Source organism: Curcuma longa, chromosome 18, assembly GCF_044706935.1.
Source record: "Curcuma longa cultivar G26 ecotype Majalengka, Jawa Barat chromosome 18, ITB_CL_G26_1.1, whole genome shotgun sequence".
In the NCBI taxonomy this organism is placed as follows: Eukaryota; Viridiplantae; Streptophyta; class Magnoliopsida; order Zingiberales; family Zingiberaceae; genus Curcuma; species Curcuma longa.
In genome coordinates, this window is record NC_133878.1 from 5,073,879 (window position 1) to 5,098,832 (window position 24,954).

The window sequence follows — 24,954 nt, forward strand, 5'->3', positions numbered from 1 at the left end:
CAATCGAAGAATCTGAAATGATAAGTGAGGTACGTAACCTACCATCTGATCAATTATATGATGCAATTAAAATATTTTCTAGATTATTATGTAAAGTTAGAAAGAAATACATGGATCTAAAGCAAACTAATACTAAGCTAGAAAATAAATTAATCAGTTCATGTCTTAAGGAAGAAAATGAAAAATTAAAAGTTGACAACTTAAGACTAAGGTACCAAGTAGATTCTTTAACATTAAAAAAAAATTTCTACTTGTTCAGATAAATTGTACAGAAGATCAAAATATAATTATTAAAATTTTATAGATCAAATCAAAAAAGTACCAAAAAGTATTTCATAGAAATATTTAATAAATTCAGTAGGTATAAATATATTTTGAATTCCAAAATCAATTGTGACCACCGAAATTTATGTAACATTTTTGCTAAAAACTACTACATATATAGACTCCAATTGGTCTAAGTTCACAAATACACGATCCGATGTGTTTTTTGGTCCTTGTTGAATTGTTATATACCTTCCTAGATTGGTTCGATCATATCCTTAAGTTGATAGTTTTGATGTTTGAGTAAAAATTAAAGTTAGGATTATATTGTGATTATTGATGTGATATGTCAAGTGTGTAGGCGTAGAATACTTACATTGAGATTGTAAGTGCGCAATGGATGAAGTTCAAGTGGGTCAAAGTCGATCGAACACTTAACAATAAGAAATTTTCAAGTAGGTCAAGGAGTAAATACTTAACAAGTGAAAATCTCAGCAAATCAAGGTCAACCAAATGCTTAACAAGTGAAAGTTTATGCAAGTCAAGGATGACTAGAAACTTGACATATTTAAGTCCCGATAGGTTAAAATTGACTAAGTGTTTTGGCAAACAAGTTCTAAAGACAAGGGGTCTCTTAGCGAAATACTTGTAAGTAAGCCTTTTTTGCAAGTTTTGAGGTGCAACCTCTTAGTAGGTAACTTCCAATGAAGTTGAGACTAGACTTAGCTGAAGACTCAACATTAAAAATCTGTGCCTTCAATCCTAATTTTGATCATGATGGCAATGCCAATGACACAATCAACTCTTATCCCCATCCATCTACAATTAGGGTTATAAACAAAACAAACATTCTAGTTTGGTATTGACTTAGTAAAAATTTATTTATATTTATTCAACATACACAATATTAATTAAATGAACAATATTGAAATAATGATTAAATTAAATGATCAAGCTTGAATAGAAATTGTCAAGTATTCATGAACAATATTATTTGCAAATAAAACTTGTGAATCATATTTATCAATAAAATTTTCACTTTGCTTCAACTTACTATAAGATTTATCAAACTTTATCTACAATTAATTACCCAATTAAAATAAACTCAATTAGTAATCTTGCATTCAATCCTCGAGATTCAAAAATAAAATCATCCTTCATCAAATGGTCTGTTTAGAGTTTGGAGATCCTCACTAAGAAGTCAACCAGATCAAGAACATTTACAAAATAATTTTATAAATGCCCATCTGACTCTGTAGCAAAAGATGGAATCCATCATCCCAGCAGTCTCATACGATCGGCTTCACAATCATCTATGAAAAGATAAATCAAGAAGCTATATTTGACCACTATGGAGAAGGACATTGTCTTAGCTTCACCAAGATTCTAACCCTTGTCTACTATAAAAAATCTATCTTGAAATAATCAACTCAACCATCAACACAATGTCAAGAAGGGGCCATACAACTGTTTCTTTTTTAAAAGAAAAAAGAAAAGAAATGCCAAAAGCAAATTTTAGTCAAAAGCATGAATGATAAGAAAACAAAAGCTAAGGATTCATAATCAAGCAAAGCATAGAGAAAGATGATTGCATATTGTTGTTGAAAAGGACAAGTTAATTGTCTAGTGTACTTTGTGTGGCTTTCCATCTCAAATAATTGCATACTTTTATCTTTTTCCAAGTCCTATGAACTCATATCTTAAGGTCTATCGATGAGTTTTGACTTATAAATCTTAGATTTGGAACGATGTAAAACAATGCTAGCCAAAAAATCTCGGTGTTGACAAGAAGAAAAGTGATTTAGGGCTTTGGGATATTGAAACCCCTAAATTTTAAACTAACATGTCGTTCTACACACTAAAACCTTGAACTTATCTTTGGAGAAAATGAAAATTTTGAAATACATTCTTGTGCGGTTGTGTGAGAGGAATCGAGTGGAAAAACACTAGATTTGCTATGTGTGAGAGAAAAGTGAACTGCAAAAAGGAGAAGAAGGAATAAACTAGTGGAATGAGTCGCCGTTGAATCACCGCAAATGGATGGATCTCCATCTTCTGGGAAGCTCGGTACATATTCAGGTTTTTGTATGTTCAAATAAGTGATAAAGATAGTACTGTTAAACATATCAACCCATAGCAGGATGAGTCGGTCCACTATCCTGACAGATTGAAAAATCTCCAATTTAACCCAACTTAAGATGAATTGCAAGTTAGGCGGGTCGATTCACAAACCTGTTAAAAATAAAAAATGTATAAAAAATTTAAAATTTTTAAATTTGAGTTGTGATTTAGGATGGTTAAGTCTATGAGCTCATTGTGTTTTCCTCTTTAATTTTAAATTTTAAAGAAAAAAATTCTCAACTTACGGATCAATCTGAGTTCACTATCGGTTGTGCAAATCACAAGCCTAGACGGATCGTTCGACTGAATCCGTTTTAAAATATATTGATAAATTTTTAATTTGATCTACTTAAATTCTTAAATTCTTTGATAAGACAAACTAATTTAATGCCCAACTGTTTGATGGCTCTAGAGACAAAAGACAAAGGAGATGAGCTACGAATAAAATTTTTGCATTTCAAAGATTTAACTTTCGACACCGACTTAACTTGCAGACTAAGAGAAGTGAGGTGGAAGATTAAATACATCCGAATCAATATGTTTTTTCCCATTTTAAATTGTACCTCTGATGGTACAGTTGATTTGGAGTAATCTTAGTTTGAGAGAAAGGATAGGCCCGGAGTATAATTGAGTTGGTTACGATGGAACATAATTGGTGAAGTAGACAAGAGTTCGAATCTCAATAAAGTCGAGATAATGCCTTCTTCCGTTGTGGTCAACTGTACACTTCTTAATTTACCTCCTCACAAATGATTGTGAAATCGATCGTGTGGGATCGCTAGGGGTGGTGAATTTCCTGAAGAAAGAAACGAGAGAGTATTTTTGAAATAAATAGCGCTCTTTAATAAAAATTAAAATACGGTGCACTTTTTATAATTTTTTTATAATTATAACGATTTTCTTCTGTTTATCCATGAGATAAATTCGACAATTCAAATAACAAAGTCATAAATTTTTTTTATCTTATTAAAAAAATATTTTACAATACATCGTAATTATAAATTTATAATTCAAAAATATCTGTTGAACGTTGCTACGTCCGGAGCGCTTTTTGCAAATTTTTTAAATTTGAATGATGCCTTTGAAAAAATGTCAACTAGATAGGGTAGGCGACTTAAATCGACACTTGTTTTGGCAAAGTTTTCTTCTGCAAAAAGGTGGATCCGTCACCTTAGCAGTCCTACATGGTTGGCTCCACGATCATCTGTGAGGAGGTAAATCGAGAAAGTACAGTTACTTATGATGCAGGAGAGTATTACCTGACTTTACCAGAATTCGAACCCTTGTCCTATGTCCCGGGGGCTGTTTTGGCAAAGCTTTCATTTCTTTCTTTTGTTGTTTTCCTTGGCAAAGATGGAAATAAATGAGAAGCATTGCAAATCTGATGATGCTATCGTCAAGCATGACTCCACAACTTCGCCATGTTCATCTCCATCGCTCTCGCTGGACTGGTCCCCTTCCTTCCGCCATGGCCTGCCCCTGACTGCAGAGATTAGAAGGAGTCGAGACGAGTAGCGCGCAGCGCAGCAGCGTGGTCGATCGATCCAGTGGCCGAATCATGACGGGCGGAGAAGGAGAAGGAGAAGGAGTCCGGCCGCCCACTGGGGTGGCGAAGGAGAGGGCGGAGCAGTACAGGGGGACACTCACCCCCTTTGTCGTCATGGCCTGCTTGGTCGCCGCCATCGGAGGCTCCCTCTTCGGCTACGATATCGGAATCTCAGGTCCGTCCTCCTCCTTTCTATCGACTCGAACAACTTTTTTATTGGAATCATCTTTGAATCATTGGAACCAGAAGAGAAAAAGGCGGAGGAGAAAAGGGGGATTTTCTGACACGTGGAATTCTGCAAACCTAACTTTTTGTGAAGATTCAATTTTTTTTTCCCTTTTTTTCTTGCATCTGAAATCATCATTCTTGTTCTTCATCATGCGCCTCAGTTCCTTGATTCAAACGATCTCGAACACAAGTTGTTTGTTGCTATTGTTTGAGCTCTGGATTCTCGATTTCTTGATGGTGTGTTACTAGATTTAGCTCAGAGAGTGTGTTTTCTTTTTTCTGCGCTTGAAATGAGGCAGGGGGAGTTGCGAGCATGGACCCGTTCTTGGAGAAGTTCTTCCCTGTTGTTTACCGCAACAAGAACTTCAAATCGCACAACAATTACTGCAAGTACGACAACCAGGGCCTCGCTGCCTTCACCTCCTCCCTCTACCTGGCCGGCCTCGTCGCCTCCCTCGCTGCTTCCCCTGTCACCCGGATCTATGGCCGCCGCGCCAGCATCGTTTGCGGCGGCATCAGCTTCCTAGTCGGCGCCACCCTCAACGCCGCGGCGCAGAACCTCGCCATGCTTCTCCTCGGCCGCATCATGCTCGGCGTCGGAATCGGCTTCGGGGATCAGGTTTAGTGATTACTCGATCGGCCGATATACTCCTGGTGAAATCTCCGGCGCTTAAGATTGGGTTTCTTTTGTTGCAGGCGGTTCCTCTGTACCTCTCGGAGATGGCGCCGGCGCACCTCCGCGGCGGACTCAACATGATGTTCCAGCTCGCCACCACCCTCGGGATCTTCTCCGCCAACGTGATCAACTACGGCACCGGGAAGATCAAGCCGTGGGGATGGCGGCTTTCCCTCGGGCTGGCGGCGGCCCCCGCGCTCCTGATGACCGTCGGCGGCGCGTTCCTCCCGGAGACGCCCAACAGTCTGATCGAGCAGGGGCGGCACGAGGCCGGCCGCCGCGTCCTGGAACGGATCCGCGGCACCGACGACGTCGACGCGGAGTTCCAGGACATAGTCGACGCCAGCGAGCTGGCGCGCGCCGTCGAACACCCCTTCCGCAACATCACGCAGCGGAGGAACCGGCCGCAGCTGGTGATGGCCGTCTGCATGCCCGCGTTCCAAATCCTGACGGGGATCAACGCCATACTGTTCTACGCGCCGGTGCTGTTCCAGAGCATGGGCTTCGGCGGGAACGCGGCGCTGTACTCGTCGGTATTGACCGGAGCGGTGCTCTTCTCCTCCACGTTCGTCTCCATCGCCACCGTGGACCGGTGGGGGAGGAGGGCTCTGCTGATCGGCGGCGGCATACAGATGATCATTTGCCAGGTACATCAACCAGCTGCTAATCGGCGGTGCTCTTCTTCTCACATGCTTCATGAATTCGACATGAACAGGTCGTGGTCGCCATTATTCTCGGACTCAAGTTTGGGAACGACAAGCAGCTGTCGAAAGAATTCTCAGTGAGCGTGGTGGTGGTGATTTGCCTCTTCGTCGCCGCCTTCGGGTGGTCCTGGGGGCCGTTAGGGTGGACGGTGCCGAGTGAGATCTTCCCATTGGAGACGCGGTCGGCGGGACAGAGCATCACGGTGGCCGTCAACCTTCTGTTCACCTTCGCAATCGCGCAGGCGTTCCTGAGCCTCCTGTGCGCGTTAAAGTTCGGGATTTTCCTGTTCTTCGCGGGGTGGATCATCGTGATGACCATCTTCGTCTACTTCTTCCTCCCGGAGACGAAGGGGGTGCCGATAGAGGAGATGATCTTCCTGTGGAGGAAGCACTGGTTCTGGAGGAGAATCATGCCGCCTGTTGAAGCGCAGGAAGACAAAAATCAAATGGTGCAGTGATGCAATGGTTATACATGAAATTAAGGCTAATCTATTTTTCTCTTTATGCAAAACAAATAAAATTCTAGGGTTGTGAAATTAAACTAATTAAGTTGTTCAAGATTACTTGAGTTAAGTGGAGTCTAAATATAATCTAAGTTACGAGCTAGTTTAACTTGGATGTAAAAGTGGATGTAAGGATGTAAAGAGCAATGATATACTATATGAAAAAATGTAGTATGAAATGAGTTTCATGTTACATTTTTCATGTAGTGTATCATTTTTCGGATGTAAATATATGAGGATGTAAAAGAGGATGTGTGAACATACAAATATGAATAAGATAAAAATAAAAATATTAAAGAGAAAGTCAAAATTGTAGATATTATTGAGGAAAAATTATAAGACACACATTCAAAGTGGTACATACATGTATGCAGACGACCAATAGATGTTTCAGTCAGGCGATGTAAAACTATGACAAATTGATATATTAAATAAGAAAGAGAAAGATCAAAGAAAACTTAGTTACTGATAATAAAATCAAATAAAATTTATTTAAATAAAAATAATAATATAATAGGAGATAGAGCTTAATAAATTAGAATAATTTATATAACCGACATCATCTAGTGAAATAAAGCATGATTATTATTTTATAATTTAATAAGTTCAAATTTATTTATTTAATTACTTGAATTTATTTTTTTTTATAATCTAGATATCTAATTCTTCGAATTGATTAATTGATGACCTCCGATCACCATGATAAATCAAGAAGCACAAATGACGCATCACTCGTTCTACAACTAGCGTTTTAAAATTATCTTCTCAATAGAAGAAATTAATCTATGGTACACAGCTAAGACTGGATCATGATGTCTGGCCCTAGGTATTTAATTACTTGGATGTACATTTATGTTGTCATGATCGAGTCAAACGTTTGCTATGTTTATGCTGTTATGAGCAAGCACACTTGCACTTGGGAAGTAGACAGATAGAGATACATGGTAGTTTAATAAGTGTTTATTAGTTGAGTATCATGAACATAAGCAGGTGGATCCGTGGCGCAATGGTAGCGCGTCTGACTCCAGATCAGAAGGTTGCGTGTTCGATTCACGTCGGGTTCAATTCTCACTTTTTAATATTTTATTAATTTTCGATTTAATCAGCCTTTTCCTATTCTGCTGCTATCATTCTAGCGTTTGGTAGCTTAAAATATTTTTAAAAGTGATTCTTCCTCGATTCTAAAATTTAAAGTTATTTTTTTTATTTTTTGATTTAGAAAAAAATGATTTTTTTTATAAAAAGTAATATGCTACCTCAAGGGTTTCTCTTCAATAGATATTCAATAGATATGGAAAGAGATTCATTTAAGTACATAGACATGAGATGCATTACGGAATCGATCCTAGATCGTTACCTCTTGAAATTGATCATTGATCATTACACCAGCAATACCATGTATCCATCGTCTATGCTATGCGTTAAAAAAAAACAAAAATAATTTTTTATAGTCCATTGGTGCGATGCAGTGATAAACACTCATAAATCATAATCTCAATAGAATTAGAATTCAAATTTCGAGATTAATATTTTGAAACTTAACCTATGAGTATAAATTGTATTATAAATTTATCCAACAGATAAAGTAGGGAAGAAAGTTGCCCATAATTAATTAAGCCAAATTCAGATATTAGATTATCAAAATAAAATAAATAATTTTTTATAAGTTAATTTTCAAAATGAACTTATGATTTCACTTCCTATTCAAACATACTCATTTTATTTTCATCATTTATATTTTATTGAATAAATGTGATATTGATATTTGACAAAAAGTGCTTCTATTTTCCGGAATACTCATTCAACCCACTTCTTGATCACTTGAAATATCAAAGAGAAGTTCAGATAGATTAAAGTTGGTCAAATATTTTAGAAACTAAAAGTCCCGAAGGTTAAGATCTCACCGTCACATATGAGTTGTGAGAGATTACAAGCAACTTATATTTTAAGTATTGAATAAATCTTGTACTTAGGTGAGGACTTGACTAAGAAATAAGTTTTTCAGGATTGAAATCTATGACTCAATGATTGATGTGGTTAATCGACCATAAAGTCAATTCAAGAAATATATAAAATTTATTTTGGATTAATTAGATTGGATGACAAGTTCGTCGATTAATGCTCGATTAGTTGACTAAGAAAGAAGTTGACTAAAGGTTTTGTTTCGGGTTGAATTGATTGAATAACAATTCAATGAAGATAATGTTAGTTTAGTTGATTGTGTAGTCGACTAAAGCTATATTCCAAACAACAATATATTTTTATTTGTAACCAAGTTGATTATGTGCTTAATTGGCTTAATTGAAACCAAGGCAGTCGATTGACTAACAAGCTAGATTAATTTTGAATTTGAAATATTATACTATTGAATCATCCTTGTTAGTCAACTGATAACAATTTAAGTGTCCCCGGGGCAATGGTGCAACGGTAGGACATCCGGGTTGTGACCCAGGGACTCGCGGTTCGATCCCCAGTTACAACGTATTTGCAGAAATTTTCCTCCAAATGGAGAACGCAATCAAAGAATGCTGGGCATCTGGATTGATTGACGTATGTGCTTCCCGATTTACCCTGGTGGTCGGTAGGAAACTTCCGTGAGACCGGACCGACCACCCCAGAGATTGAGTCCATGAGACTGAATGAGATTTATCATTTTTTTTATAACAATTTAAGTCAACTAACGAGGATGATTCAGTCGACTCATTAAAATTACCTAACCTAAAAGTGAAGTCAACATGCTTATCTTGAAGTACACGATCATGGACAACAATCAATTGAAAGAGTTTTGATTCGACTGAAGATAACAATTAGCAAGACAAGCAATGCCAAGATCAATCTTCAATCGATTGATAACTTAAAAAAGCCGATCGACATTAATTTAAAATAGCTACGAGAGCTTATCCATGAGGATTTAGAGTTTGTTATCTTTATTTTCACGTGGGTTTAGATCTTTTACCTCCAAATTTGATGCAATTCTTTCCTTTTAATCATTTCTTATCTATTGCATAAGTTTTGTTAAAAGGTTTCATTACCTCTAGATGGCTTGGCGAAAGAGAAATGGAGTGATTTTTGAGAGTTGACTTACCTTATGAGTTCATGAGTCACGGAATAGGAATGAAGGGTTCTGAATCGTATGAAAAACTAAGTCTTCTATTGCTTTCATCATTTACAAATTATTGCACTATTTACCCACCCACCGCCATATCCGATCTACACCCTCGAGCCTAATCTCTTCAATAACAAAAAGGTAAAATCCGTCACTTTAACGGTCCCACACGATCGATTTCACGACTATCTGTGAGAAGGTAAATTGAAAAATTATAATTGACCACGACGGGGAGAACATTGTCTTAGCTATATCGAAATTCACTTGAGCCCAATCTCTTCTTATATAAAAGATAGAATCCACCACCCAACGACCCTACACGATCGGCACCACGACCATCTGTGAGAAGATAAATCGAGAAATTGTAATTGACTATGACGGAAGAACTCGAGCCCAATCTCAAAGCTTGATAAAGATGTCCATAATGAATTCCTATTAAGTAGGTGAAGAAATCATCAACATTAATGTTTCGATTAGTATAAAAAATATTGATATTTGAATTCAAATTTAATATATATAATATCCATATTTGATTTGAAACTTGAAAAAACAAATCAAATTGTAGTTTTAAATGACCTAAATTTAAATTTGAATTGAATTATTTAAATCTTAGTTTAAATATATCTAAATTAAAATTATGTAAAAAGATCAAAGTTCAATTTAAATTCGACTCACAAACAGCTGGTGAACAATCAACTCTGAGTTTAAATTCAATTCAAAAAATTATCGAATATATTCAAATTTGACTAATTTTGAATAGAAATTGAGTAGTTTTTTAACTATCTCAAAAAGCTCGCAAATGATTCGTTTGTACCTTTATTTTCATCTCTATACAAAGTATACGTTAAGCACATAATATTAATATATGCAAATTGCTAAGAAATTCCTTAGTTATATTTTTATTAATTGCATGTGGTAATGGTTGATTTATATATATTATAAATTGCAGAAGATTTATATATATTATAAAACTTAGTGGAAGGGGATTGATTTAAATATGATCTAAATCATCTCTTTACTCTTTAACAAAAATGAAATATGTTATTTCAACAATCTCACATGATCGACCTTATGATCATCTTTGAAAAGATAAATCAAAAAGCTGTAATAAACCACTACGAGAGGGCATTGCCTCAGCATCGTCAAGATTCGACTCTTGTCCACTTCAATAAATCTTTCCCATGATAACCAATTCAACCATGTCCCGAGGGCAAAAATCCTTACTCTCATATTACTGGCACGTGCAGGTACACATTGAACTACTAAGTATACATAATAACTATTATTACTAATGAATTCAATCAATTAATTAACTAAACTTCTTATATTACCTAATTCTAATGAGTTAATTGAAATGTTTGAGGCAGTACGTGGAGGAGGGATACAACATGAACCACCTCGTGGTGGAAAAGTAGTACATATCGACAAAGGTGACACAATCCCAGTCAGTCTCATGGACTCAATCCCTGGGGGTGGCCGGTTCAGTACGGAAGTTTTCCACTGACCACCAGGGTAAATCGGGAAGCTCATACGGCGGCCAATCCAGATGCTCAGCATCCTTTGATTGCGTTCCCGACAAAGGTGACACTAATATGGTTAGGCATCGTGACCATCATCGTCGTGATCATCATTATCTCTGTTAGTGTCTCTGTTAGTGTCACCTTCTATCAACTCTCCTCCAACCACTACCTAAAAAGATTTTTTATCCACCCTTTAACACACTGGATTAGGATATTATTTCAGCAAAATGTGAAATCCGTCACCCAACAGTCTCACACACTCGATTAGGATATTATTTCAGCAAAATGTGAAATCCGTCATCCAGCGATCCCACACGGTCAATCCCACGATCATCTATAAAAAGGTAAATCGAAAAGCTGCAATTGATCACGACAGGGGAAGACATTATCTTAGCTTCATCAAGATTCGACCATTGCCCACTTCAATAAGTCTATCCCGTCGTAACCAATTTAACTATGCCCCAAGAACATCGCTTAGGATATTATAATCACAAATACATGAATAACTCTCTCAAATAGGATATTATCGTCATCTAAATAATGTAGGGGCATTAATTGGCTAGTAATGTACACCATTAGGTTAGATTAAAGCGATCGCATCCGTGTACTTGGGAGGAGACTGCCTATAAATAGCTCCCACTCAGTCACTTATGATTCATTCTCAAGAATAATAAGTTGACATCGTACCACCTAAGTCATCCATATTGTATATAGGGTGAATAAAAATTTGATTAAATTAAATTAACAAATCAAATTTAAAAATTTGATTCGATTATTTCATAAATCTATTTTTTTTAAATATCAATTATTTTAAATAATTCAATTCAATTTCGATTTTAAAATTTCTAATTTAATTAAATCGATATTATCAATCGAATCGGACCGAAACTACACAACATGCTATAATGTTGATTTTCAAAATCCGACACCACATTAAGGAAGCTTCAATTATTTATATTATTTGTTTTGCATCTTTTATTTTATATTAAAGGTATTATTTTTGATCGAATTTTTTATGCTAAATATAATAGCGATTATTAGATGGGCTAATTCGAATAGAAAATTTTCAATGAGAATATAAAAAATCATCAAATATAAAATATTCATTTCTTGATTAAATTAAAAAAATATTGACTCAGAAGATCTCCTAACATCAATTAAATAAAAATTTGAATAATCTGAAAATCTTAACGATTCAAAAGACGAAAATAATCTTAATAAACAAAATTTAAATTCTTCAACAATGTCAAATGACTTTAAATGATATTTTTTAAATTTAAAATTGAATCATTATAAGTTATATTATAACAAATGTAAATCTCTAAACAAGCTTCCATTTGAGATATTAAAAATCTCATGATTCAATTCAAATCAAAAATTATAATCTTACAAAAATTAATTAATTTTTTATTAATTTTTTAACTCATGGTGTTAATTTTTAAAAATTAATATGAAAATCAACACCAATGTGATATTAAAAAATTAATTAAAAAATTGACCAAACATGTCATAACTCATTACGGACGTTTCAATTATTTATAATTATTTATATATTTTTATTAAAGATATTGTTTTTTATCATTTAAATAAAAATATTAATTTTTTTTATCAATTTTACTGACATTGGTTTGAAAAATCAAAATCAAAATTCAATTAATTCGGTCAAAATCAAATTACTCAATCTTTTACCAATGTAATTTATTCAATTTTTATTAGAAAGATTAATCATTAGTTTGAAAATTTTCAATTTATTTGATTTCGATTCAATCGGTTCAATTTTGAACCAATTGCTTAGCCCTAACTGTATAGCCGAGAATGTAATACTTGATTGGACTAATCAAACCGATTAAACCCTCAATCAAAAAGATTGAACCAACCAACTTACCTGACCAATCAAATTGGTCAGTCCAGGAAGTGGGACCTAACCAAATCTTCCTACCCTATTGTTCGACATGCTTAACTCAATCGGACCATCCTACCTAGGGGTGGCAATTTTCCCCGCGGGTTCGGGGCCCCACGGGGAAAACCCGAAATGGGGATGGGTTTGGAGAGTTTTTTCGGGTATGGGTTCGGGTTCGGGGTTTTTTTCGGATATGGGTTCGGGTTCGGGGCGGGTATGGGAATACTATCCCCATCCCCGAACCCGCCCCGATTCTTTAAAAAACACTTGTTGTTTCGGGTCAGGGTTCGGGTTCGCGGATGGGGAATTTGTGATCTCCAATGATCTTGAGGCTTGTTTCACAAAACACTTGTTGTTGTTTCCTGAGAGTCGGGGATGGGGGCGGGGATGGGGATTTAATCCCCGTGGGTTCGGGGATGGGGATTCCCCGAACCCACAGGTTCGGGGATGGGGTCGGGGATGGGGTCGGGGATGTAATTCGGGGGCGGGGATGGGAATGACAAACCCGCCCCCGCCCCGCCCCATTGCCACCCTTAATCCTACCCAATCCACCCACACTGGCGGAACTAACCGTCGAATACTTATTTAATCTGTTTTTTTAAAAAAAAACTCAATTAAATAGAAAATTCATTCTCCTAGTCCCCGGGACAATGCTGCAACGATAAGACATCCGGATTGTGACTCAGGGACCCGCGGTTCGATCCCCAACTACGGCGTATTTATAAGAATTTTCTTCCAAATGGAGAACGCAATCAAAGGATGTTGGGCATCTGGATTGGCCGCCGTATGCGCTTCCCGATTTACCCTGATGGTCGGTGGAAAACTTCCGTGGGACCGGACCGGCCACTTCCAGGGATTGAATCCATGAGACTGACTAGGATTTATCATTTTTTTTAGAAAGAAACGATAGAACTTATATAATTCAGAAAACAAAAACATAAAACCAATATCATTTTAACTCCAAAACTCAACTAAAAATAAGAGATGTTGCGGTGACGACGACATTTAATTTGCATATGTTATACTTCAGCAAACAGTGGAATCCGTCACCTTAATGGTTTCACACGATTTGCCCTATGATCATATATGAAGAAGTAAATTGAAAAATTACAGTTGACTATTACGGAAAACATGACACATATAACACCAACACGGCTAAATAAAACTAACAATTAGTCCTGCTTGTCGTGAGGGACTTGCAAAAAGTGCAAACAAGTAAGGGGTGGGTTTCTTACCGGTTTCTATAGTTCGACCAATATGCTGTCGATGTACTTGAGTTGCTCCATCTCCTCTCCGACAGCTGCCATACCCGAATCAACATAACACAACTAGATCCACAGAGAATTTTAGACGATTGTACTGTTGGGGAAAATCGAAGAACAAGGTTATGAGTCGACCTGATACTGCGATTTTTTAAGTGTGTGGACTCCTCTTTTGATCATCCTTTGCCAGCCATTGTTACTGTTAAGGGACCCTTCCAGAGCAGCTGTTCTCTGAAAGAAACAAAGATATATGATAATTGAAAATGAACTGAAAACCTCAATGTCAAACAAAAAGGTTGCAAGGAAACAATTGTGCCGATTATGTTTCTAAAACTGCACCCAACTTGTCAAGCAATGGGCGGAGTCACCTCTCCGGTCCATGGGCAAAAAGTCAAGCCAACCAGCAATGTCCTAGGTTTACAGGATTAAGGTTGAGAGAAAATTTGATTTTGCAGGAAGGAAGAAGACCATATGCTCCCCTAGATGGATTGCTTGTGGAAGAGTTACCAGATGAATCCATAGCAAGAGATGAGGCCATTTTTGTTGAAGGACCGGTAAAAGGTCTCATGTCTACCTTCAGGCCTCACAGTTACTCCTGCAAAAAAGGTTGCACGGCCTCAGTCAGTTGCGGCCACCACCAGGAATCATGCATCAAGATTGTCAAGCCCAAATCCTGTACAAAGAGATCCTCAATGCACCTCTCTTTCTTTGCCTAGGATGTACACTTCTTTGCTAGCTCAAAGAGATTGAGGGTGGGAACCAGTTGAACATGCAAGAGGCCAAGGAGCCTCTGCAACACTGTCGAGCATGGACTGTTGGCATGAGCATAGCATGAGGTGGTGTCGAATGTGGAATTGGTGTTAAAGGAGGAGGAAGAACACAAGGTTAATTCCTTTTCTTTCCTCCACTCCGAAAACCCTCCCTTCCCTCACTCTTTTTTCCTTCTTTTCTCTCGTTTAAAGAATCACAAGCTAAAATATCACATCAAGAAAAAGATATCAGTAATGCTTACATGGGCAGGATCCAGGATCAACAACGAGTAAGAGCGTGCTGATGAAGATTTTGCTTTCTGCATTTGAATTCCAACTATGGTTCTTGAATGTCCATCATGCTGGAAGTACAGGGGCCTGCTTGTAAAGAAAAACGATACATCATTACACTTTTCACAAGAAGCTCTAGTGTATCATCATGGAAAGCTGGGAAACATTGTGTATATGTGCAGAACACTAACGTTTTCTTACTGATGAGTACGGAATTAGAACTTCCCAATCTACTACCAAATTCACAGTTGAAATACTTCCACACCCAATCAAGAAGGACTTCAGGACCATGTATTTTCCGTTCTGAATATTTACTAGAAGATGAATGACCTACTTCATGTTTTGGGCCTTTCAAAAACTTATCCATTGGTCCGTATACCTGATTCGCATCCATTTTGCATTTAGAATTCCCAGTATTTTGTTGCTTCCTAGAATTTACACTATCAAAATCCACAATCCTTGCTTTAAGGCCAAAAGAATGTAAAATTGTAGCACATTCAGTTGCCCCTATCCATTTTCTGGAGCCGTATATCTTTTGATTGAAGAAGTTGGACCCATAAACGTCAAAACCTCTTTTCCAAGCAATTTCTAACCACCTCTGAAGTGATGGAATATCAGGAACAAATCCTGAACAACCAAACATGACATCTCTTGCATCTGATCTTTCTGCCAATAAATGAGAACTTAACATTTGAATGTTTCTCCACCCACAGCCCCATCCAATATCTTCAGACTCAGTCTGATAGTGATTGATATAGCCTGAAATGATACTTACTGAGTTTCCATTTTCTGATTCCAAGCACTTCTTAAGCAAGGACATAAGATCACCTTCAACATTGTATAAGGTGCTTTTACTCTGTAAACTAACCAACAAAGATATTTCTTGTTCAAGACCATTAGAATTCAGCCCATCATTATTGAAGTCTGAATTACAAGGATATCTTCCTGAGATAGCGACTGGCTTTAAACAGTCTGTTGGTTTATCCTGTGATGCACCACAGTACACAACATTACTCCATATTTATGCTTTTGGAAAATATAAAAAGATCCATCCATCAAGCAATGTAAGAGTAGCTCCTATATAACTCAGGATCAAGTATCCATATTCAGGGTAGCAGCCAATCAGGAATCAAGAAAATATTCCAAGAGATGTAACATCAAGCTTTACACAAAAAAAGACATGATGCAAAATCTAATAAATGATATAGTAACACAAACTATTCAGAGAAAATAAAATATGTACTTCTACTCTGCTTCTGTTGTCTTTGCCATTTGAGATTCTTACCCAAGTCACCAAGCTTTTAACTGACAGGGAAGTGAGTTTGCTAGGCGTATGAATGCAATAGCAAATGGTATCACATGTCACGAAATAAAGAGTACAAACAAGCAAACATTATTGTAATCTATCTTTCTTTTTATAGTTATGAAGAGAGACACCAAAGACAAGAGAGACCATTTATCAACAAATACGCACATTAATCGAGGAAGAGGAAAACTAAAAAAAACTTAGTTAGCAACGATAAACTATGATAAAATTCATTTAAATATAGATGAGAATATAGTAAGGAATCAAGTCCAATGACATAGGAGGATCTATATAATCGACCCCACTTAGTAGGATAAAATCTTGATTGTTGTTATTGTCGTCTCTCTTTTTTTATAGTTAAGGGATCACATAACACTTATTTACATTATAAAAAAAATGAGAACTCTTATGCTCAAGTTAAAATGCATATGCATAGAAATACAATGACCTTTAAAAGAACTTAAACAAGGGCCTACCATAGCCTCAAGACTCTGTGGTAGCAGAGAAATTTGCATAGCCAATTCCATGTCTCTTTCAAGTTCATCTCCAGCAAAATGAGTGTTTGCATGCCTACAAGTGTGAATAATAAGTGTAAGAGTTTGTCTTATGGGAACTAAATATATTCTATTTGTAAATTTGCCAGTAGAGTAATTGAGAAACTCTGCAGTTTTCCACAATAGTTATTACCATTCCAACTGACTCGAAGGAAGGATTGCATTACAAAAAGGGCAAGAGGAGAGCATCCTTTAGTGACCACCTGCAATAAATACTAGAAAATGAAAGGAAAAAATAAATTAAATTCCCATCTGACATAATAAACAACATTCTGCATGAAGACTACAAGAAATAAGCCTTCAACACGCATTGCCATGAAAACAATGTTTTCTTTCATACACTTCGAAAACATAATGTTTCATTCCTAAAGCACACTTATGGAGTTCCTTTCACAATCTCATGCCTAGGTATAAGTCCATAACCCAATTCCATCTACAAAAGTATCATGAGGGAAAATAGAAAAGAAAATCTTGTGTTGGCCACGTAAATTCCTGTTCTGATACAGCTTATCTAACTTTTAAGATGTTTTGGTTGTGTTCTTTACAATAGTCTCATTTTCTCAAGCTACTCAGCTCTTTATATTGTGCAATTGAATCCTTGTACTTTTTAACCCTGGTCATTTCATTCAATGAATCTCTCAGTGAATCCCTAAGTTCATTAATTTAGTTTTCAATAGCAACAACATGAGCCAGACATCTAATCAATAGACATTTGATTTTATTAAAAATGCAAATTTTGGCAATTTTGTAGTAATCCATGACTCCGTGCTACTTGTATTAACTATGGATAAAGAAATAATAGCCCATAGTGTTAATGAGTACCACAGAATAGTCAAAATGTCACTAAAACATTTAAAATTGCATGGCAACTCGAGCTCATTGCATATAACCCTAATTTTTATTTATAATTTCATCAAACTAATCCCAAGCATGTGATCGTTTGTGCATTCAATCAACTCGGCAACACATGAACCCCATCAGATGAAGCCCTGCTAGTTTAGACTAGCTAACCAACGAATCAAGAATGAATAAGTCTTATGGTTTGAAGCATATTGGTTAATAAAATGTCAAAGAGATGTGGTAGAACGAAGAAGACCACCAATATCCTTCTAGTGAATTTTCAAGGGGAAAGACCGAACATTGTTATGGGTGATCAAAAGATTGATGAGTATCTAATAGTAAGTATCTTCAAGTGAATTTTCAAACGCTACATGAGATGATATTTAATTTCAACATTTAATTTTTCTCAATTTGCTCAAATATTTCAAAAAAGTTGAATGAGAAGGGATTGGCAGTAGCTTAATGGAAGCGCATTGGACCAACAAGATAAAGCTCTAAAGCATGTTTTTTTTCTCAAATAGAAGATTTTAAAAGTGATAAAAAGCTACTAAAATGATCTTATTTGTATTCTTTTCATGCCTTTAAAATAATATATTAATTAGTCCCATTTCTATAGGGTGACAATTCATGTCATATTGTATTAATTCTAATTGTGTCAATTTGGATCAACAAAATCTTATGTAAGACAACATAAGATCTTATAGTATAAAGGTCCTTAATATTTTTCAAAATGTGCTGTGTTCATGAACAACTCAATTCATGGAAATTCATTTATATATTTGAACTTTAACCTTTATCTCTGCTAGTCATATTTTTTTGTTGGATCATGTTATCAACTCATGTCTTATATTAACAATTCTACTTGACCTCCTCCCCCATAATTCCATTAGGATTTGTCTCATGTAAATTGAAGTCAATTCAGTGGGAAGCCATAACTTTGTGATGTGTTTGCAATCCTTCGTTTAATCGAGTAGAAGATACAAAAGAAGAGCTTTACAGGCTACTTTTGGGAAGAAAATTTAGCCACAAATGATTTCTAGGTGGATGCAATGGAGGCAAACTAAGGCAAAAACCTCAAAAACCTTTGCTCATGCTTGCTCTCCTCAAGCAGTGAATTCATGTGCGAAAAGTCTCCTCACGTTCCTCACATCACCACGAGATCAAAGTGCAGCACATGCATAAGCTCACATCCGATGCATCTAAGGTTAAATGGTATGTTAGGTAGACATGACATCAAAGTTGGGGCCAATATAGTGAACCACATACATGCTTCTTTTCAAGCCTTTTGATGAATAAGTATTGAAGAAAGTGAGGAGGAGATGCCATTGATTTTATTGTCTTGTGTAAAGGATGACAATTGATTTTATTACCTTGGGTAGAAGATTGTATAAGCATCATTTGATTTTATTACCATAGATAGAAGATTGTATGGGTATATACAAATCTTTAGAGATTGTATAGCTATATTTCTAAGGAACTAATTGGGGATTCTAGTTTTAAATATCGTCTGTATTCTATCAGTCAAATATCAATAATAAGAAATTAGTTTATCATTTTCGTTTGCATGGGTATTAGAGTCAAGCTTGGTCCTACAAACCCCACCCACCCACACACAACCAAATCAAATTCCAAATCTCCAAAGTCATACTCATACCCAATCTGCGTCAACGTGTTTATTCATCCTCAACCAATCATTGCAGTTGATCTTTCTCATCACTGTCATCAATAGATGCCACATCAGTTGTTGTTTTAGAATCAATCCGAGTTAGCATACCACATAGTTGTGCCTGCATCGCCATGCTTGTTGACCCAATTATCACCGTGCTCGTCAATCCATTGTTATTTTTTTCATCAGCTTGTTATCGTTCTCATAATACCACCATTCTTATCATTTCTTTTCCCTTTCTTATTTATTTTATTTTTTTTCCTCTTTAATTAGTTGTGATCCTACACTGAGAAATTTGAAGCTTCCGCTATGATTTCACACTATCGATCCAATCGGACGTCACAAGGCCAACCAAATCCACCAATCAAAAAAATTCTAACAAACCTACATACAAGTGCACTAACTGCGACTTTTCAAAAAGTTATTGTTTTGAACTTATTGGATATCCAGATTGGTGGGACCCAAGCAAACTAGGTGGTCACTTACTATAGCAATTGCTCAAACAAAGGAAGACAATGTCACTCCTACATTATAAACATTGATAGTTACTACAAATATTATAAGTATGGTCTTAAAAACTTCTACACTCACTCCTACATTATCAAATTCTACTAATACTTTACATCTTGATTCTGTGTTAGTTTCCTGCTTAAATTATAACCTTTTGTTAGTCTCTCATGCCATTACTATACTACCTTATCTTGTGTTGTTATTTTTTGGCTTGATTATTGTGTGTTTCAAGATATTCAGACTCGACAAACAATTGGTTATGGTGTTAGGAGAGGAAGTTGTATTACTTGGTCTTGAAGTCAAAAACTTCCAATAGACTACAACAAGCTTTAGCATGATAGACCACTGGTTTACAAAAAAATATAATTGAAATTTGGTTCTGGCATTGGCGTTCAGGCAAGCCTCATTTAGTTATTTAAAAAGGTTATTTCCTAATTTATTTACAAATTTGGATATGTTTATTTTCAAATGTGATGTGTGTGAATGTGCAAAAAGTCATTGTGCTTATTTCCTTTGATTTTAAATAAAAGTGTAGTTCCTTTTATGGTTGTTTACTATAATGTTTAGAGACAATCCAAATTTCCAACAGTGGGAGCGTCACATTGATTTGTTACCTTCATAGATGATTGACCTCGGATGACTTAGTTGTGTCTATTGTTTCAGGAGTTTTATAACACCATTCGTGTAGGATCCATTAAAGAAGCTTGGAGGGGTGAATAGACTTATTCACAATTCTTCGTCTCTACAAAGCAAGTTATGCAGCGGAAAAACAAATATAATAAAAGCAAACTGGCAAGAAAGCAAACTAAATGGTGGACCTCCATTGTTGCACTTGTAAAACATTTCAAATTTCTCTGCACCTACATACTTAACCCATATATATGACATTATAAATATTGTCTAACTTAAATATTGCCCAAACGCAAAAACCACGTGCAAACACATGCTTAGGGCATTGCACCAACAACTCCCCTTTTTATGTGTGTCAAGTATGTAGGTGCTAGAACTTGACAAGTATTACAAGTGAAATTGGTGGAAATCTAAAGATGAGATGCAACAAGTTAGATAAATAGAATTAGGCAAAGAAGTCCACAAAGGCCAAAGATTGCAACTTGAAGTCCTTGCAAGTCAGGGAGATCGGAGGCTAAGCGACAAAGTCCACGAAAGTTAGGGATCAAATTCTTAGTGGCTTAAAGTTCCAACAACAAGAGACTGAATGCTAGGTAACGAAGACACGAAAGTGAGGAATCTCTAGGCTCTTTGGCAAACGACAAGCTCTAGTGAGCTATGAGAGTTGAGTAAATTGTACTCATGGCGCATGGGTAAACCTCAACACTAGGCAAAACTCGATCATTAGAATGATGAAGTCGAAGTAATGGTTAGCTGGAATCTAGTCGACTTGAATGAGTTCTAGTTGACTAGTACATGAACTGACTAACGGATTCAATCAGTCAATTAGAAAACATCAAATTCTCAGTTCTAGGTTTGTGGTTTGGACCAATTGACTGATGGACACACTAAACCATAAAGTTTGAATTAACGTTTGTGTCTTTGACTCTAGCAAATGCTTCTGTGCCAATAGATTAGGTAGTCTAATGGCACTTAACTAGAGGTGAACGCATAATACATCTCTTTTGAATAGCCAACTAATAGTCAAATAGAACTGAGCGTAAGATGTTTCTAATTGAGCAATCGACTGATAATATGAAGAGTCAATTATGAACAATCGACTCAACTATGGATCAAATAGGAGAAAGCAACTAAAAACATCTTTATTGAATAATAAATTGCAATGAACAGAACAGTTGACTAATACCAAAATAAGAAACTAGAAAGGAGTCATTGCGAAGATCAATACGAGCTGTCACATTCAGATACTCAATGGATTTAGCATAACATTTTACTAATGGTTGGATGAGGAATAGGGAAATGGGCAAATCTTGCTGCAACATATATATGCTCGATTTGGGGATCCACCATGAAGTTGTGCTATTGACTTTAAAAAGCTCAATTCTAAAGCCTCAAAAATTATGTTTTTAGTGTTCTTTCAAGTTCCCTTCTACTTTGTATTTGAATTCTCAAATCATTGTAAGAATAAAAATTATAAGAGGTTTCTCTACCTCTGATGTTGCTAAGAAGGAGAAGGCATAGTGGGTATCTTCGAAGAGTGGTCCACCTAAAAGATGGTAGCCATGGAGTAGAGGTATTTAGGAGAATGGTCGAACCACGTTACATCACTGTGTCATCAATTTGCTTTCTGCATTTTTCTTTGAATTTAGTTAAATTTGTGTTTTAGTTGTGAAACTACTTCTATAGGAAACAAGCGACCAAGACATTCAATCCCCCCAACCCCCCCCCCCCCCCCCCCCCCCCCCCCCCCCCCCCCCCCGCTTCTAGTCTCTCTTCACAATCCAACATGATATTTGTACCATCATCAAACATGTTAATCATTCTTCTTGTGCATCCTAGAAAACAATCCAAGGGATCCATTCCACTTGCTAGCGAAACTATTTATCAAGTTGACTGAAAGGAAACAGATATAACACCTCATGGACTATAAATACTTCATCAGTGTCAAAATTTCATAAATTCAAGATCTTGTACTTTAAAAAAACAAGATTTCATAAAATTTTCTATCTTTTGCAATGAATGAACTCCTATTTGTATAGTAACTCACTCTTATCATAAGATAACATAATGTGAGACGCACTATATACACATGCGAGCTACATGATTGTGGACATATAAGATCAACTATGTAAATATGCAAGAGCCACTATGTAGTAATGACATTAGTTCTACAAGAAAATGAAAAAAGGATGCCTTCATTTACAAGAACAGTCAACTACCATGAATACAGTCATAATTTTGAATCACTTTTTGACACACCCACACGTTTCAAAATTACATATTCCTAGTTTTTCTATAGTCAATAATATGATATTATTGATATGGATAATATATTATGCTTGGCTAACTTAATTTTGTCAATTCTTATATTTATTAGTTATGATTTGTGCTATCAATAATTTGATACTTGATTTTACATCTGTTGGTGCAGTTTGCACTAACGGTCAAACTCAAGTTTTGATGAATAACAAATAAGTTAAAGTTAGGTTTGTTGTGGGTTTAACCTCTTTACTAAGTGTGCAGGGTCGAAAGACTTAGAACCAGACACCAGGCTGAAGTCCAGGATGGTTGAGCCCTGGTAGGAAGTCCAGTTGGGTCCGCGGAGCCTGACAACTAGCCGAAGACCAAGTTGGTTGAGACTTGGCAGAAAGACCAGGGTGGTTGAGCCTTGGCAGGAAGTCCTGGTGGGTTAAGAAGTCAAATAGAGCTGCACGAGGTAAGTGAGGTAAGTCACTGGAGGAGCGAACCAGTGAGGACTAGTCCAATTTTGGACTTTAGGCACGGTCCAACTTAGACCCACTTGGGTAATCTAAGTTGAGTCATGGTTAGATCCTGGTCTGGATTGACAGGATCTAATTAATTTTAAATATTATGTGTTTTAATATATTTTATTATTATACTAACTCTATTTTATAGGATTTATTTGGTATATGGATAAAATTAATTTTTCATGTGAACTCTGCAAAATTAATCTTCATTATTATTTATTTTGCTAATATAAAATTTTATTAAATGATAAAATTATTTCTATCTATAATAAATATTTAAAGAGGATAAAATAAATATAATTTGAATTATTCTTTAATCTTGGATAAGATAAACTGCAAGAAGTGGCTCAAGTTTTACGTTTTTTTTAAACATTTGCAGATCTAGATAACTCAATCGTTTCTATATAAAGCCTTGGTCAGTGCATGAATTGAACAACTTCGACCAACGTCACTTACCCGAGCTTCGACACGACCACGTTCAACTTCTGCCGGAAGATCACCCCCAACATCCGAGCGCGCCCAGAATTTTCTGTTGTTGGGTAACGAAAATTTTTTTTTTATTTTTCGGCACTTATTTAAAAGTCAAAAGTGTGGGGTTGTCACACTTTTGATCATTGTATTCGCCTACTCTACCAGAGTTTTGTCTGGTAGAGAGATTTAGTGGATTGCCCACAGGAAAGCTCCAAGGGACCTGGGCCTTCGAGTAGAAGTCGTTGACGGCTCCCAACGAAGTAAAAATTACTGGTGTCATTCGTACGTATTTTCTTTCATCGCTTCGTATTCATTTTCCGCTGCACGCTTTTTAAAACACAAACTTTCTAACTTTGATTTTAAACGAACAAATTTTTTTTAAAAAAAAACACGTGATTCACCCCCCCCCCCCTCTCACGTGCACTCGATCCTACAACATCATGTGCTCTATTCTCTATGCTGGTCTCATTTGATGGAAATCTTTGTATCATTTTGTACAGTAACTCTTCCAGCTGAACTTAGTAGAAGAATACTTATTGAGCACTGAACACACGAAGATTAGTTTATATGGCATAAGGAAAAACAGGCAATGGATATGGAATAGGATGAGTATCACGTCCCAAAAGAGCCAAACTATGATGATAAAAGTTTCTCACACAGTTATGTTCACCATCTAGTTAACTCAAAACAGAACGTTTATTACACTGCATGTGGCATTTGTTTACCAAAGTTTTTGGCAACAACATCTTAAGATGCTTGATTGTAGAAATTTCTAATGTGAAAGAACCCAATGCTATGGACCACAACAGAGTAAAGACGATCCATAGTGGCTTCCAACAATGCCAAATGGCAGAAGCAATCCCATTCTAGAGGCAAACAAAGAGGCTACTAACACTCAAGTAACCATGTAGACCATTTAAGAACACGAGTAGATCGATGGTCACACAGAACTGAGGAGATTAAGGAATGAGACGGGAGAAGAGAAGAAGGGAAATAAATCTCGCCTTTGTAGAAAATGGATCTCAAACTGCCCTAGAAAGCATCAGCATGTGAAGGGGAAAACAAAATCAAACCTTGTCCTTCTCAAGCTGATCCTTGAGAGGGATCAGCGGTGCGCCGCAGCGGCAACGGCTTCCTCGTCTCCGGCGACTTCGTCGTCGTTCTCCTCTATTTAGCTCTTTTCCTGCCCAAATCGAGGCTTCTCTCCGGGGGATCGATTATCGCAGAAGCAGCGGAAGAGGAGGATCTCGCCGCATCCGGTCGCCGCTGCCCAAATGTCGCCTTTCTTGCACTCCCCTCGACTACAGCCGTCTAAGTTGTGAGATTAAATTGAAATTTT

At 36.6% G+C, this 24,954-nt stretch overlaps 2 protein-coding genes and 1 non-coding gene across 5 annotated transcripts; 2 read left to right on the forward strand and 1 right to left on the reverse strand.

Annotated features, from left to right (window-relative positions):
- Nucleotides 1–3,754: 3,754 nt before the first annotated feature.
- LOC141812165 (sugar transport protein 7) lies at nt 3,755–6,288 on the forward strand. Its single transcript, XM_074700201.1, has 4 exons — nt 3,755–4,106; nt 4,459–4,778; nt 4,856–5,482; nt 5,551–6,288. Exons 1-4 carry the CDS (start codon nt 3,944–3,946, stop codon nt 5,995–5,997), a joined length of 1,557 nt encoding a protein of 518 aa, XP_074556302.1. The 5' UTR covers nt 3,755–3,943; the 3' UTR covers nt 5,998–6,288.
- A 746-nt stretch (nt 6,289–7,034) lies between these two features.
- TRNAW-CCA (transfer RNA tryptophan (anticodon CCA)) lies at nt 7,035–7,106 on the forward strand. Its single transcript has one exon. It is a non-coding gene; the product is annotated as a tRNA-Trp (tRNA).
- A 6,465-nt stretch (nt 7,107–13,571) lies between these two features.
- On the reverse strand, nt 13,572–24,906 carry LOC141812241 (uncharacterized). 3 transcript variants are annotated; one of them, XM_074700296.1, is made up of 7 exons: nt 24,689–24,906; nt 16,864–16,933; nt 16,653–16,746; nt 15,062–15,855; nt 14,843–14,957; nt 13,966–14,061; nt 13,572–13,896 (listed from the first exon to the last, which is right to left on the reverse strand). In XM_074700296.1, exons 2-7 carry the CDS (start codon nt 16,917–16,919, stop codon nt 13,810–13,812), a joined length of 1,242 nt encoding a protein of 413 aa, XP_074556397.1. In that variant the 5' UTR covers nt 16,920–16,933; nt 24,689–24,906; the 3' UTR covers nt 13,572–13,809. The 3 variants fall into 3 exon arrangements, with proteins under 3 accessions (XP_074556397.1, XP_074556395.1, XP_074556396.1); XM_074700294.1 differs by having other exon boundaries at nt 16,864–16,945; XM_074700295.1 differs by lacking the exon at nt 24,689–24,906 and adding an exon at nt 20,361–20,416 and having other exon boundaries at nt 16,864–16,945.
- Nucleotides 24,907–24,954: the final 48 nt, after the last annotated feature.